Here is a 12,127-nt window from a genome sequence, read left to right on the forward strand (position 1 = left end):
AAATAACAATAGAGTTGGAAGGTTTGGTTCCTGACTCCTCCTTGTGTCCCTCCGTCCTTCAAACCCTAAATCCCAAATCAGGCATCATATTTGTGTGGAGAAAAAACTGCAAGTTGACAAAACTTCAATGGTTCAGCACTCCTTATCTGTATTCAAAAGTTATTAAAAGGGCAGGAATAAGAGGACGACCAGATACCTCCGCTGTAATCTGTTGTTTTGAGTCAGCTGGTTGTCAAGCAGCTGTTGTTTCCTCCACATTTTGGTTTGTGAAGCTGACAGAGCTCGTGACACTGCAGGACATTTTGTTCAGTATACACACACTCTCACAATCGTGGCAGTGGTGTGTGTTTGGTTATTCTACACAGTGAGAAAAAACACTTCTGACAGTTTCTCCTCTTACCTTCAGTAGTTGTAAGAATAGCTTGTAATTTGTCCTGTAATACAACTGTTTCCAAAAGTATTATGACACTGTAAAATGTTAATAAAAACAAAATGTGATAACTTGTAAATCATGTAAAGTCATATTTATTGAAAGTAGATAGAAGAACAAAAACTGACAACTTTTTTTTTTTTAATTTAAAATGTCTGCTTATTTTGAATTTGATGGCAGCAACCCATTTTAAAAACAAAAGACTGGAAAAGTTGTACAATGCTAAAAAAAAAAAAAAAAATCATCTGGTGGAACATCTCAACAGTAATGATGTTACCATGGCAGCAGATCAGTAACATGATGGGATATAAAAAGATGATTTCAGAGAGGCAGAGTCTCTCAGCAGTGAAGATGGGGAGAGGTTCACCACTCTGAAAGACTGTGTTGGAAAATAGTTCAACAATCTAAGAATAATGTTCCTCAACGTAAAACTACAAAGAATTATTGGATTTCATCGTCTACGGTTCATAATATCATTAAAAGATTCAGAGAATCTGGAGAAATCTCTGAACACAAGGGACAAGGCTGGAAACCAATATTGGATGGTGGTTTCTTCGGGTCCTCAGGCAGCACTGCATTAAAAACACACTATTCTGGAGTGGAAATCACTGCATGGGCTCAGGAACACTTGTGAAAACCATCGTCTGTGAACACAGTTCATCACTTCATTTCATTCGCTTCGTTTGTTTTTCTTGGAACTGGGGTTATAAGGAAAACCAAGTAGCTCTCAAATGTCTGTTTCAAAAGCTGCAGCGGGTTTAACAACAATAATATGGATCCAATACATCGTAAAAGGTTTTCTGTTTCCTTTGAATTTCACTTAAAACAACATATATGTCTTCAAAAACAACACAGATTGTCCATCAGGATACAAAGCAACTAATTGTAACAGTAAGCGATTAATAATTTGGCCTTTGTTTATAACACTGTGACATGATGTGGTCATCTGTATTCACCTCCTCAGATGCGTTCAGTGGATCGGGTGTTCAAATTCATCGACCTTCCGTCTGAGGAGCCGCTGCAAGGGAGGTCTGCTGGTAAAGGAGGCCCTGACCTCGTCATTGACAACCCTCATGCCCACGACTGCTGGCCCAACCGCGGCCAGATGGATGTCCAGGATCTCACCGTCAAATACACGGAGGCTGGACGGGCCGTCCTCAGTGACATCTCCTTCAGTGTGGAGGGGGGGCAGAGCGTAAGTCCTGACTGATGGGTAAAGATGGTGTTTACTTTATTGGAGGGGGGGCAGAGCGTCCTGAGGGCACACAAAGTGACTAATTTCTTTTTAGGAGTTGGTGCTAAAACAGAGAATGATTGTTGGACTTACATTCAGCATTTGGAAAGAAACAGGACTCTTGTTACTCAGTAGCTTCTGGAGGTGTCAGTGGGCGTCCTGACGATCTGAAGAGGTCATCATGTTCCTGTTGTGTTTCCAGCTTGTTTCCATTTTCCCCCAAAGTGGCCAAAACAACCTGTAAATCCAGTTCCAAGTTACAAATTAGAATATTTTGGGAAGGGAATCATGTTCATGTGGTGAATTATTAATATTCAAATGAACAAAATGTAATTTCTGTCTGAACAAAGATGTAAACCAACACAAGACAGAAAAAACAAAGAACAAATGAAAGACGTCCGGTGAATCTGTGGAAGAAAAATATGATCAAATGATTGAAAAACCTAAAAATATACTCGACTCCACCTCAAACGCTTAACGTGTGTGTGTGTGTGTGTGTGTGTGTGTGTGTGTGTGTGTGTGTGTGTGTGTGTGTGTGTGTGTGTGTGTGTGTGTGTGTGTGTGTGTGTGTGTGTAGATGGGTCTGCTGGGTCGTACAGGTTCAGGTAAGAGCACCCTGCTGTCAGCTCTGCTGCGTCTGGCCTCCACAGACGGAGAGATCTCCATCGACGGTGTTTCTTGGAGCTCTGTGTCGCTGCAGACGTGGAGGAAGGCCTTCGGCGTGGTGCCGCAGGTACATCCATGACTGCTGTTTATCAAGGCACTTCCACATGTCGGTGGTTCTATAGAGAAAGACTATAGAGAACATCTAGACAGGTCGTGGTTCACTAATGTCATGATGACGGGGAAACAACAACATAAAATCTTGAAATATTTTCTCTCTCACATTTGTACTATATTTCCAAACTGTATTTTTTTTATTTTTTTTATTTCTTGTTTAAATAATTGTGATGGTCTCCAACATGCCTGACCAGATCCTTCAAAACACACATTATTGGATACTGGCTGCTCCTGTTATTGCAACATCACTATTGTTAGAGAGAGTCATATTTTATTTTTGGACCTCGAACTTTTAAACGTGAACAAGTTGAGATATTTGCAATTGAAAGTAGAAGATTTAAATGAAATGCTTTTCTTTAATGAACAGAATAATATCTTTGTGGACTCTTTATTTTAAGGGAACTTTAATCTAATCTACTCCTCCGGTTTTTGTGGAACAGAGAGTCTTTATTCTGACGGGGACTTTCCGGATGAATCTGGACCCACATGGACGCTACAGCGATGAGGAGCTGTGGAGGGTGGCGGAGGAGGTGAGACTCTGTTTTCTAATCATAGATCATCCCAGTTGTGATTGGTACATTAATCTATTCTATTCCATCAATCAGATAGAAGGGAAGTAAACGGATATTTCTGGTAGTTAGACCTGCCTTCTTTCTTTTCCTCATTTCACTAAAATATTAGAGAAATAAAATGTTTTACCACTTTTACTTTTCTTGCGATGTGTGGTTGAAGGTTGAACCTGTTCACTATATCATCCTGCTGCCCTGATTGTTTAGTAGAATATGATGACATCATCAAGTTGTCTGTTAATTTGAACATTTCAAATTCAGGTAAAAATGGTAATGTTAGATTTAGAATATATAGAAAGACTATGACAACAATAAAAACTGTTAAAAGTCCCCTTTTATTCCACCTAATGTGCAAGAAAACACTCAGTAGTTACACAGTCATTGAACTAAAAGGGTAAAAGACCAATAAACACTGTATGCCTCAGTATGTCTCACCTGGAAAAGAGTCAACCAATCAGAGGAGAGCTCGCTTAAAGAAACAGACACAAAACTGCCTGTTGAAAATGTAAATTAAATCCATTAAAACCACAACAATATCTTCTTACGGTTTTCAAGAACATGGAGCCTTTAAACCACCAGCAGGGTGAAAGAACGAGCTGCATGACTCAGTCCTGTTGGGTAACGTTGGATCCTCCTGCTGTTCCCTCAGGTGGGTCTGAAGTCGGTGATCGAGCAGTTCCCAGACAAACTGGACTTCCAGCTGGAGGACGGCGGCAGCGTGCTGAGCAACGGACACAAACAGCTGCTGTGTTTGGCCCGATCCATCCTCAGCAAGGCCCGCATCCTGCTGCTGGACGAGCCCTCTGCCTACCTCGACCCCATGTCAGTGTTCACACACCGGGGAGGGGGGGGGGGGGGTCACAACTCAACATTTAAATACAATAATCACAACTGATTGTGAATAAACTATTATAAATATGTATCACAGAGACGAGAACTCCTCACCTTCATCACAATAGGTGACAGGTTCAGATCTGAGAAGTTGGGGGGTGGGGGGGGGCATGGAAGGGGTGGGGGGTGCCTACAAATGAACTATTCTCACCTTTTTACCTCAAACTTGAAACAACACGTTTTCCTTCACTATGAACACATTGAGTGACAGACAGAATGTGACAGGTTAAATCACACTTTATATCCTCTCTTTCATGTCAATATTAATATTCTTCCTCCTGCAGCTGCCTCCCATCAACAGATTGTGTGTTTGTTGTGAAATCAGTGCAGCATGTGTGTGTTCTTGTCACTGCATATGGAGACAATCTACCACAACCTGCTGTAGTTTGAAGTACATGGTGATGATGATGATGATGATCATCATGTTTGTGTGTGCAGAACCCTGCAGGTCCTGAGGAAGACTCTGAAGCAGGCGTTCTCCAGCTGCACCGTCATCCTATCAGAGCACCGGGTGGAGCCTCTGCTGGAGTGTCAATCATTCCTGGTACGTTGGGGCACATATTCTGATTTTTACTCATCACATTTGATAAATCTGAGTCTGTGTTAAAGTCAGACAATAAATGCTGAGACATGTTTGATCCACATTTCAGAGCTTAGCTGTTTGGAGATGAAACTCTAAGTTGGTTTCTCATAAAGTGATGAATGAACTTCATGTTGAGGGTTACATATTTATAATGAAGGTTTTTGTTAAAACAAGCTGTAAGATGAGCAAAGTGATTTCAGTCTCAGTATATATGGAGAATAGTATATAGTGGAGTATTATTTACTGTTGAAACTTTCCAGAGATAAATAGATGAATATTAACACATATTAAGAACAAATGTGAAACCTGCAGCTCTTACACTTGGAATACGCTTGTGTTCAGATGCTTTGGTTTCTTCTTGTGGACCCGAAGCTTAAGATAATATTCAATATTTGTAACTTATTAATTAGTCAAAACATTTCTCAGGTTCAGAAGAAGAACTGAGTCAGTTTGGATTCACATTTCCTGAACTAAACCTGACATGAAGTCTTCAGAGATCTCTTTACTGAAGCAGATGTTTGTTATCCATGCGCATGCGCACACACACACGCACGCACGCACGCACGCACACAGTGTGTTGGCTGTGGTTGTAGAGTGGACCTGATGGAGCTCTACTGACAGAGGGTTTGATTCATCCTGCAGAGACATAATGTACAAACACAAAGTCACCTGATCACCTCCTCTGAGTTCATCACAGATAAAATAATATATCATATACACAATTTAATAGGATCTTTGTTTGTTTGTGAATTTTGAATTAAACATTTTCCAGACAGTTTTAGAATCCAGTGTTTAAAACATCATCATCATCATCGTCGTGAAGTCTTCTTCATCATGAGCTCTATTAACACGCTCCAATGAAACATAACCAGCTCCTCCTCCTCTGCAGATGATCGAGGGCAGCTCCATGAAAAGCTACGACTCCATCCAGAAACTCATGAACGAGATGAGTCACCTAAAACAGGCCATGAGCCCCGCCGACAGGCTCCGCCTCTTCCCAACGCTCCACCGCCTCAACTCCAGCAAGAGGGCGCCGCCACAGACCACCAAGATCTCCTCGTTGCCCGAGGAAGCAGAGGAAGAAGTCCACGACACCCGACTCTAAGCTTCCAGCGACACACACACACACACACACACACACACACACACACACACACACACACACACACACACTCCCCCAAACTACCAGTGACCACATCTCAAACATTGTGGGGGACGCAGTCTTTCTCTGCTTAATTTTTAAACTATACATGTTGACCAATATTCTGATTTAACCCTCAAACTCTTACAGTATCACATACATTAACATGTAAACACACATGCACATTAACATCTGAATACAAACACACCCAGTAGAAATGTCCAGAGATCATCTGGCTCCACCCACAGCTGCTGAGGCCCATTTTACTGAGAGATTTACACAAAAACACGTGGTGAAGGAAGGTTTGCGCACATCATAATATGATTTATTGTGATGCCAGCAGCTCTGCAAAGATGTCTAAAAATTAAACTCTGCATGAACATGAATCAACTGTACAGAAATATAGAAGCTGAGAGAACAGAAATAAAATAACTGTACAAAACGTACAGTATGAGCAACAATACATGTCGACCGATACATGACAACACAGTTTAGGGAAGTTATCAGAAAAAACATTCGTAGATTCAGTTGGAAATCTGTCACCAAATTGGATAAATATTAATGAGCCAGTGAGCCGATGGGGAAGATCTAACCTCCATTAAAACATGGACGACTGCATCCTCTGTTAAAGGGTTGCTACAAGGAGTGCAGGATTCCAACAAGTAACAAAATTTCCTACAAGTCACAAGATTCCAACAAGTAACAAGATTCCTACAAGTAACGAGATTCCAACAACGAGATTCCTACAAGTAACGAGATTCCTACAAATAACGAGATTCCTACAAGTAACGAGATTCTAACAAGTAACGAGATTCCTACAAGTAACAAGATTCCAACAAGTAACAAGATTCCTACAAGTAACGAGATTCCTACAAGTAACGAGATTCTAACAAGTAACGAGATTCCTACAAGTAACAAGAGTCCAACAAGTAACAAGATTCCTACAAGTAACGAGATTCCAACAACGAGATTCCTACAAGTAACGAGATTCCTACAAATAACAAGATTCCTACAAGTAACGAGATTCCTACAAGTAACGAGATTCTAACAAGTAACGAGATTCCTACAAGTAACAAGATTCCAACATGTAACCAGATTCCTACAAATAACGAGATTACTACAAGTAAGGAGATTTCTACAAGTAACGAGATTCCAACAAGTAACGAGATTCCAACAAGTAATGAGAGTACTAAGTTTGTAAGAAAGTGTTCATGTAGAGGAGAACAACAGAACTTCTGTTTCCTCACTTCTTTCCTGCTGCAGACATTTTGAAAGCCAGATTAAACAATATTGATGTTATTTAATCGTATGAGAATATTCTGAAGTATGAAACAGGATTCACCAACGAAGGTGAAATTTAAACTCGTATATTCATTTCTGCATAGATCATGCAACATATGTGTGAAGGTGCTGCACTCTGATTGGCTGGGACCAGAGATGAAATTTAAAATCTCAAGAGCTCCACGTAATGAAAGTGAAAGTGAGGGATCAAAGTGTATCAGCAGCAGCTCCACCACTGGCTTCATGTGGGCGGAGCTCCCGCCTCCATCAGTAACTTCACTGCTGCCAACACACACACTGATACACACACACACACACACACACACACACACACACACACACACACACACACATTCCCGTGAACTGTGACGCTGTTGGCTAATAATGACTGATGACTCAGATACCCTGATTTTTCTACATGTTTGCACTTTAGAGACACCCAGAGGTACTGATCAGTTTTTATCAAACCTCCAGAGAATAAAGTCTACATGCAGACTGGATGAATTCTAGAAGTTTTCTATGTGAAATAAAGTATATTTTCTCAAAGCCACTGCTGTACAAAACAAGGTTTAGCATTTGCTTTGTTTGTTATTTGCCACGTAGATCTGTTCTTCCTCTGAAGCCGGGAACATTTGGACTCTTCTAATGTCATTATTTTGTGTTTTTTGAGGGAAGAGCACGGTGCTCTTTTAATACTGAATAATAGTTCTGTAATGTTCTGTATGAAGGTACCATGGAGAAATGCCTCTATATTAACTGTGATGACATATTTTTTTAAAACACTATTTGTTACTCATAGGAAAGGAACGCAGATGTCCAAAAAAATTTATACATTTATTTGTTCAATCAACTATATTTCCAGTAAAACGAAGATTTTGAGAATTCACCTGTGATGTGTCATTTCTGTTAGAAATGTTTTGAACCATCATCTACGGTTCATAATATCATTTCACTAGCTAGGACCCCGCCTCAGCCGAGGGCAAACCTTCATTGATTGGGGGAGATTAAGCCAGGGTGAGAGTTTCGCGGTTTGGGGAAGGCTTAGTCGAGGATCCACTGCGGCTCCCGGGCCTTGCAGATCCCCGAGATCTCCATGTGGGACAGAAGGATAAAGGCTCTGAAACATGATAACCATAAGTGAAACGGTTTAACGAGAGGGAGGGAGGGTGGGATGCAGAAAACGCGAACAGGACGAGGTTTAGAGTGAGTGAATATTTATAGGAGTCTGGCCGGAAGTGGGGGAGTGGTTGAGGCGTGGTCCTGCTCCTGAAATTCAGCTAAAACTTTATTTCCAATTCACTAGCTAGGACCCCGCCTCGGCCGACGGCGAACCTTCATTGATTGAGGGAGATTAAGCCAGGGTGAGAGTTTTGCGGTTTGGGGAGGGCTTAGTTGAGGATCCACTGTGGCTCCCGGGCCTTGCAGATCCCCAAAAGAAGCCATCCTAAGAAAGCAAGGCTGCCTGCCCTTTGCGCAGGTCGTCAAAGCTGTGGCGGGTGTAAAGTTGGTAGGCTTGGGAAGACCAGCGGCCCATGACCTTGATGAGGTGGTCTGGGACTCCTTTGCTTGACACGGTGGTGGCTGCCCCTATGCGGAAGGAGTGGCCGGAGAAGGAGTCAGGATTAATCCTGGAGGTGATTAGAACTGCGCTGAAGTGTAAAAGGAACCAGGATTGATTGGCAACTTGGCCTGTTTCGGTGATGAACAGTGGTTCATGGGAAGAAGTTTGCTGCGTTTTCCTGAGCTGAAGATAGTGTATGAGGGGTTCGTAGGGGCTCAGATATGAATTTAGTTTAAAGTAAAATATGGGAACTGGGTTGCTGACCTGGTTTGTTTTGCTCCGTTTGGGCGAATAGCCTAAGCAATCTTCAGAGATGGGATAAAGGTCGGATACGCAAGGGTGGAGACTAGGGTTGAACTTGGCTGAAGAAGAAGCGAATTCTGAGCATCACAAGAAACCGAAGAAAGCAAGTAGAAACATGGATTCCAGAGTGCGCGCCAGGTGGGCGGAAAAGTGGTTAGAACGAAGGGTGGCAATGCAGCGAGAAATAAGATCGGTGGTTAGCGGGAGACGGCGAGGAGCCGGTGTAGGTGTTTGGCGCTGAAGGCCTTTAATAAGTAAAGACAACTGGGAGAGCATTGCAGCGGAGCCAGTGAGTAATTTTGCAAAGAAGTTGATACCGCTAAGGTAAATCTTAATGGTGGGTATCTCGATGTGGAGAATTGAGTGGACATGGGAGATGAAGCTGCATATGGAGGCCACGTCGAAGGAAGGGAACGGAAGTTTAAACATGGCATGGAAGGAGTGGAAAGAGTTCCAGGCCGTCCGGTAAGTAGAAAGAGTGCTGGGGGCTAAGCTGCTGATGGTGGCTTGTTGGGAAAAAAAGATGAGTTCTGCGATGGTTGGTTTCAAATGAGGAATGTCGTGTCTGAAAATGGTAGGACAGGGGTTGGATTCTCCTCCACGTCTGGAGCTAAGGTTCTGAAGATCTGGAAGGAGAAGCGAGACAAAGAGTCAGTGATGGAGTTATGGTGGCCAGGAACATGTTTAGCTCGGAGAATAAATTGATGATTGACCGACAGCCACGTGAGACGGCGTATGAAGGGCATGATCGTGGGAGAGCTTGTTCTGCCTTCACTAATGATGTCGACTATGGCGATATTATCAGAGTGGATGAGTGTAGACCTTTTTGGCCACTCGTGCCCCCAGAGGAGAGCGGCGATAATGATCAGATATATTTCGTGGACTGCTGAAGATGATTGGAGGGAGCCTTGGAGGAAGTTGCGGAATTCGATGGGCCATTCAGCTGAAAACCATCCTCTGCCGTAGTGGCCCCCAAAACCGGCGGAAGGAGCAGTGTCAGTATAGAGCTGAATGTCTTCTGGGTTGGAAAGTTGGTCATCGTAAAAGAAGGTGACACCGTTCCAGTTGGAGAGGAGGTGCAGCCGCATCTGCATCTCTGTTCTGGAGGGGGTATCCATGGAGACTGGATCAATAAATGAGGGTGTAGATGATGCGAGGGAGAGCAAGTGTGAAATAAAGGAGCGGCCCTGGGGATGACGCACAAGGTAAAGTTAAAATGTCCCGAGAGGGAGAGAAGTTGTCGTTTGGTGCAAGAGGGAGTAAGAAGAAAGTTTTGTAGGAGGAGAATGATGCGGTGGAGTTTCTCCGCGGGCAAAGAAGCTTGGAACCGGACAGTGTCGAGAGTAATCCCGAGAAACTCCAAGATGTGTGAAGGACCTTCTGTTTTCTCTTCAGAGAGATGTCAGGAGTTCAGTTTTTTCCTCCGTTTTGCCCCCGATCACCTCTCCTCCTGTGTCCCCTGTTTTTGTCTGTGGCCACGCTCCTCACCTCCCGTGGCCACGCCCCTCACCGGTCCCAGCAGATGCAGCCACTCACCCCTGATCACCACCTGCAGGTGTGCTGCATCTCCCTGATCACCTCCCCAGACTATATGTAACCTGCCCCTGCACAACTCTGGTTGTCGGTGCATTTTTGTTTAGCCACCCGTCCGTCCTCTGTCTGCTCTCTGTCCGTCTTCCGTCTGCTCCCCGTCAGCTCTCCGTCAGTCCTGTACCTGTTCCCGTTCCTCCGGCCTCTGTGTCTCCTGCGGATATCCCCGTCAAAATCACCAGTCGGTGGAGTTGCCCTCCCGGCTTGGAGGATTGTTGACGCCGTCCCTTCCGCTGGTCTGCCGGCTGCCCTGTTACCCGTGTCCCCCTGGAGCTGTCGGTTGAGTTGCCCTCCCGACTGGACGTAAAGTGGACACGCTCGGTGCCACCTTTTGGTTTGTAGTTTTTTGTTTGTTTTTTAGACAATAAAGACTGTATTTTTGGAACTTGAAACCTTGAGTCTGTGAGCTTGCATTTGGGTCCTGGAAAAACACCCACCACCTAACAAGAGAGGGACGCCAAGCTGAGTGAAAACTGATTTCATGGTCGAGAGACCGTGGGCTGGAGGTGATAAAGGAGGAGTTATAACTAGGAAGTCGGGTGAGCGGTGGATGAAAGTTGGCTTTGGGGACGTGGTTGGATGGGGATGGTGCACGCGAAGGCGGGATGGGAAGGGGCGCTGCATAATTTGCAGGGGAGAGCTGGATGGGCGGCAAAACTGCGGCAGTAGAGTTCCTGGTCGAGGATACCCCAGTAAGTGGCCTGGTTGAACTGGAGGAGACGGGCTGCAGCTTCTGAAGCGAATTGGCTGTGGTATTGGTAAAAGCCTGCTCCGCCAAAGCGGAGAGCTAGGTCGAGGATTATGGAAAGGTAATTGTAGCAAGGTTGGTGCTACCGGGGTCTCTCCTGGACACAGATGACACGCTCAGTCGTACGTTCGGGTGTAAAATGCCTTTATTTGCCCGGTCCACACACCAATGTCTATGTGCAACCGCTTCTCCTCTTCCTCCTTCTCCCTGCTCCCTTTATAGAGGAGAGCTCATCAGTCCCTATTTGGCTCAGCTGTGCTCATTACAGCTGCCCGGCACCGTTCCCTGAACCACTCCTCCCACTCTCCCTGCAGCTGAGCTAACCACACCCCGCCACCACATACTCCCACCGCCCGACTTAGGCCGGGGATCCATCCGGCCTAACCTACTCCCCCTATCCCCCCAGAGAGCGGGAGAGGAAGTCGGCTACAGTCATCTGCGCCCCCGGCCTATGGATCACCTTGAAGTAGAAAGACTGTAACGCCAGATACCACCGAGTGATCCGGGTGTTGGTATCCTTCATGCGGTGGAGCCACTGGAGCGGAGCGTGGTCCGAACAGAGGGTGAATGAGCGTCCCAGCAGGTAGTACCGCAAGAAGTCGACCGCCCACCGGATGGCCAGGCACTCCTTCTCCACTGTGCTGTACCTGGCCTCCCTCTCCGATAACTTCCGGCTGATGTACACAACAGGGCGGTCCACCCCCCGCACCTCCTGGGACAAAACAGCCCCCAGCCCTCTGTTCGACGCATCAGTCTGCAGAGTAAAGGGGAGAAAAAAGTTAGGGGTGTGGAGAAGTGGTTCCCCACAGAGAGCCTGTTTTACCTTCTCAACCGCCCGCTGGCACTGCTCCGTCCACTGGACCGGATCTGAGGCACCTTTCCGGGTCAAGTCGGTCAAGGGACTGGTCAGCTCTGCGAAGCCTGGGATAAACCGTCTGTAATACCCCGCCAGCCCCAAAAACCGCCTCACCTCTTTTTTTGTCTTGGGCTGCGGACAGGCCACGATAGCCACCGTC

The 12,127-nt window shown here is 45.1% G+C and overlaps 1 protein-coding gene and 2 pseudogenes across 1 annotated transcript in view; 1 reads left to right on the forward strand and 2 right to left on the reverse strand.

Moving 5' to 3' along the window:
• Window positions 1-7,791, forward strand: part of cftr (CF transmembrane conductance regulator) — a 37,531-nt gene extending 29,740 nt beyond the window's left edge. The window contains exons 22-27 of the mRNA XM_069144010.1: window positions 1,395-1,625; window positions 2,242-2,397; window positions 2,885-2,974; window positions 3,663-3,835; window positions 4,343-4,448; window positions 5,377-7,791. Of these exons, the coding sequence (XP_069000111.1) occupies window positions 1,395-1,625; window positions 2,242-2,397; window positions 2,885-2,974; window positions 3,663-3,835; window positions 4,343-4,448; window positions 5,377-5,592 (972 nt within the window). The 3' untranslated portion in view covers window positions 5,593-7,791. The remainder of the gene's footprint in view (window positions 1-1,394; window positions 1,626-2,241; window positions 2,398-2,884; window positions 2,975-3,662; window positions 3,836-4,342; window positions 4,449-5,376) is intronic.
• A 159-nt stretch (window positions 7,792-7,950) lies between these two features.
• On the reverse strand, window positions 7,951-9,283 carry LOC138194955 (uncharacterized; annotated as a pseudogene).
• Window positions 9,284-9,318: 35 nt separating this feature from the next.
• Window positions 9,319-11,486, reverse strand: LOC138194956 (uncharacterized; annotated as a pseudogene).
• Window positions 11,487-12,127: the final 641 nt, after the last annotated feature.

The sequence above is a fragment of the Embiotoca jacksoni genome, unplaced genomic scaffold (genome assembly GCF_022577435.1).
Source record: "Embiotoca jacksoni isolate LCO1_2020_lvr unplaced genomic scaffold, fEmbJac1.0.p SCAF_119, whole genome shotgun sequence".
NCBI classification, from domain to species: domain Eukaryota; kingdom Metazoa; phylum Chordata; class Actinopteri; family Embiotocidae; genus Embiotoca; species Embiotoca jacksoni.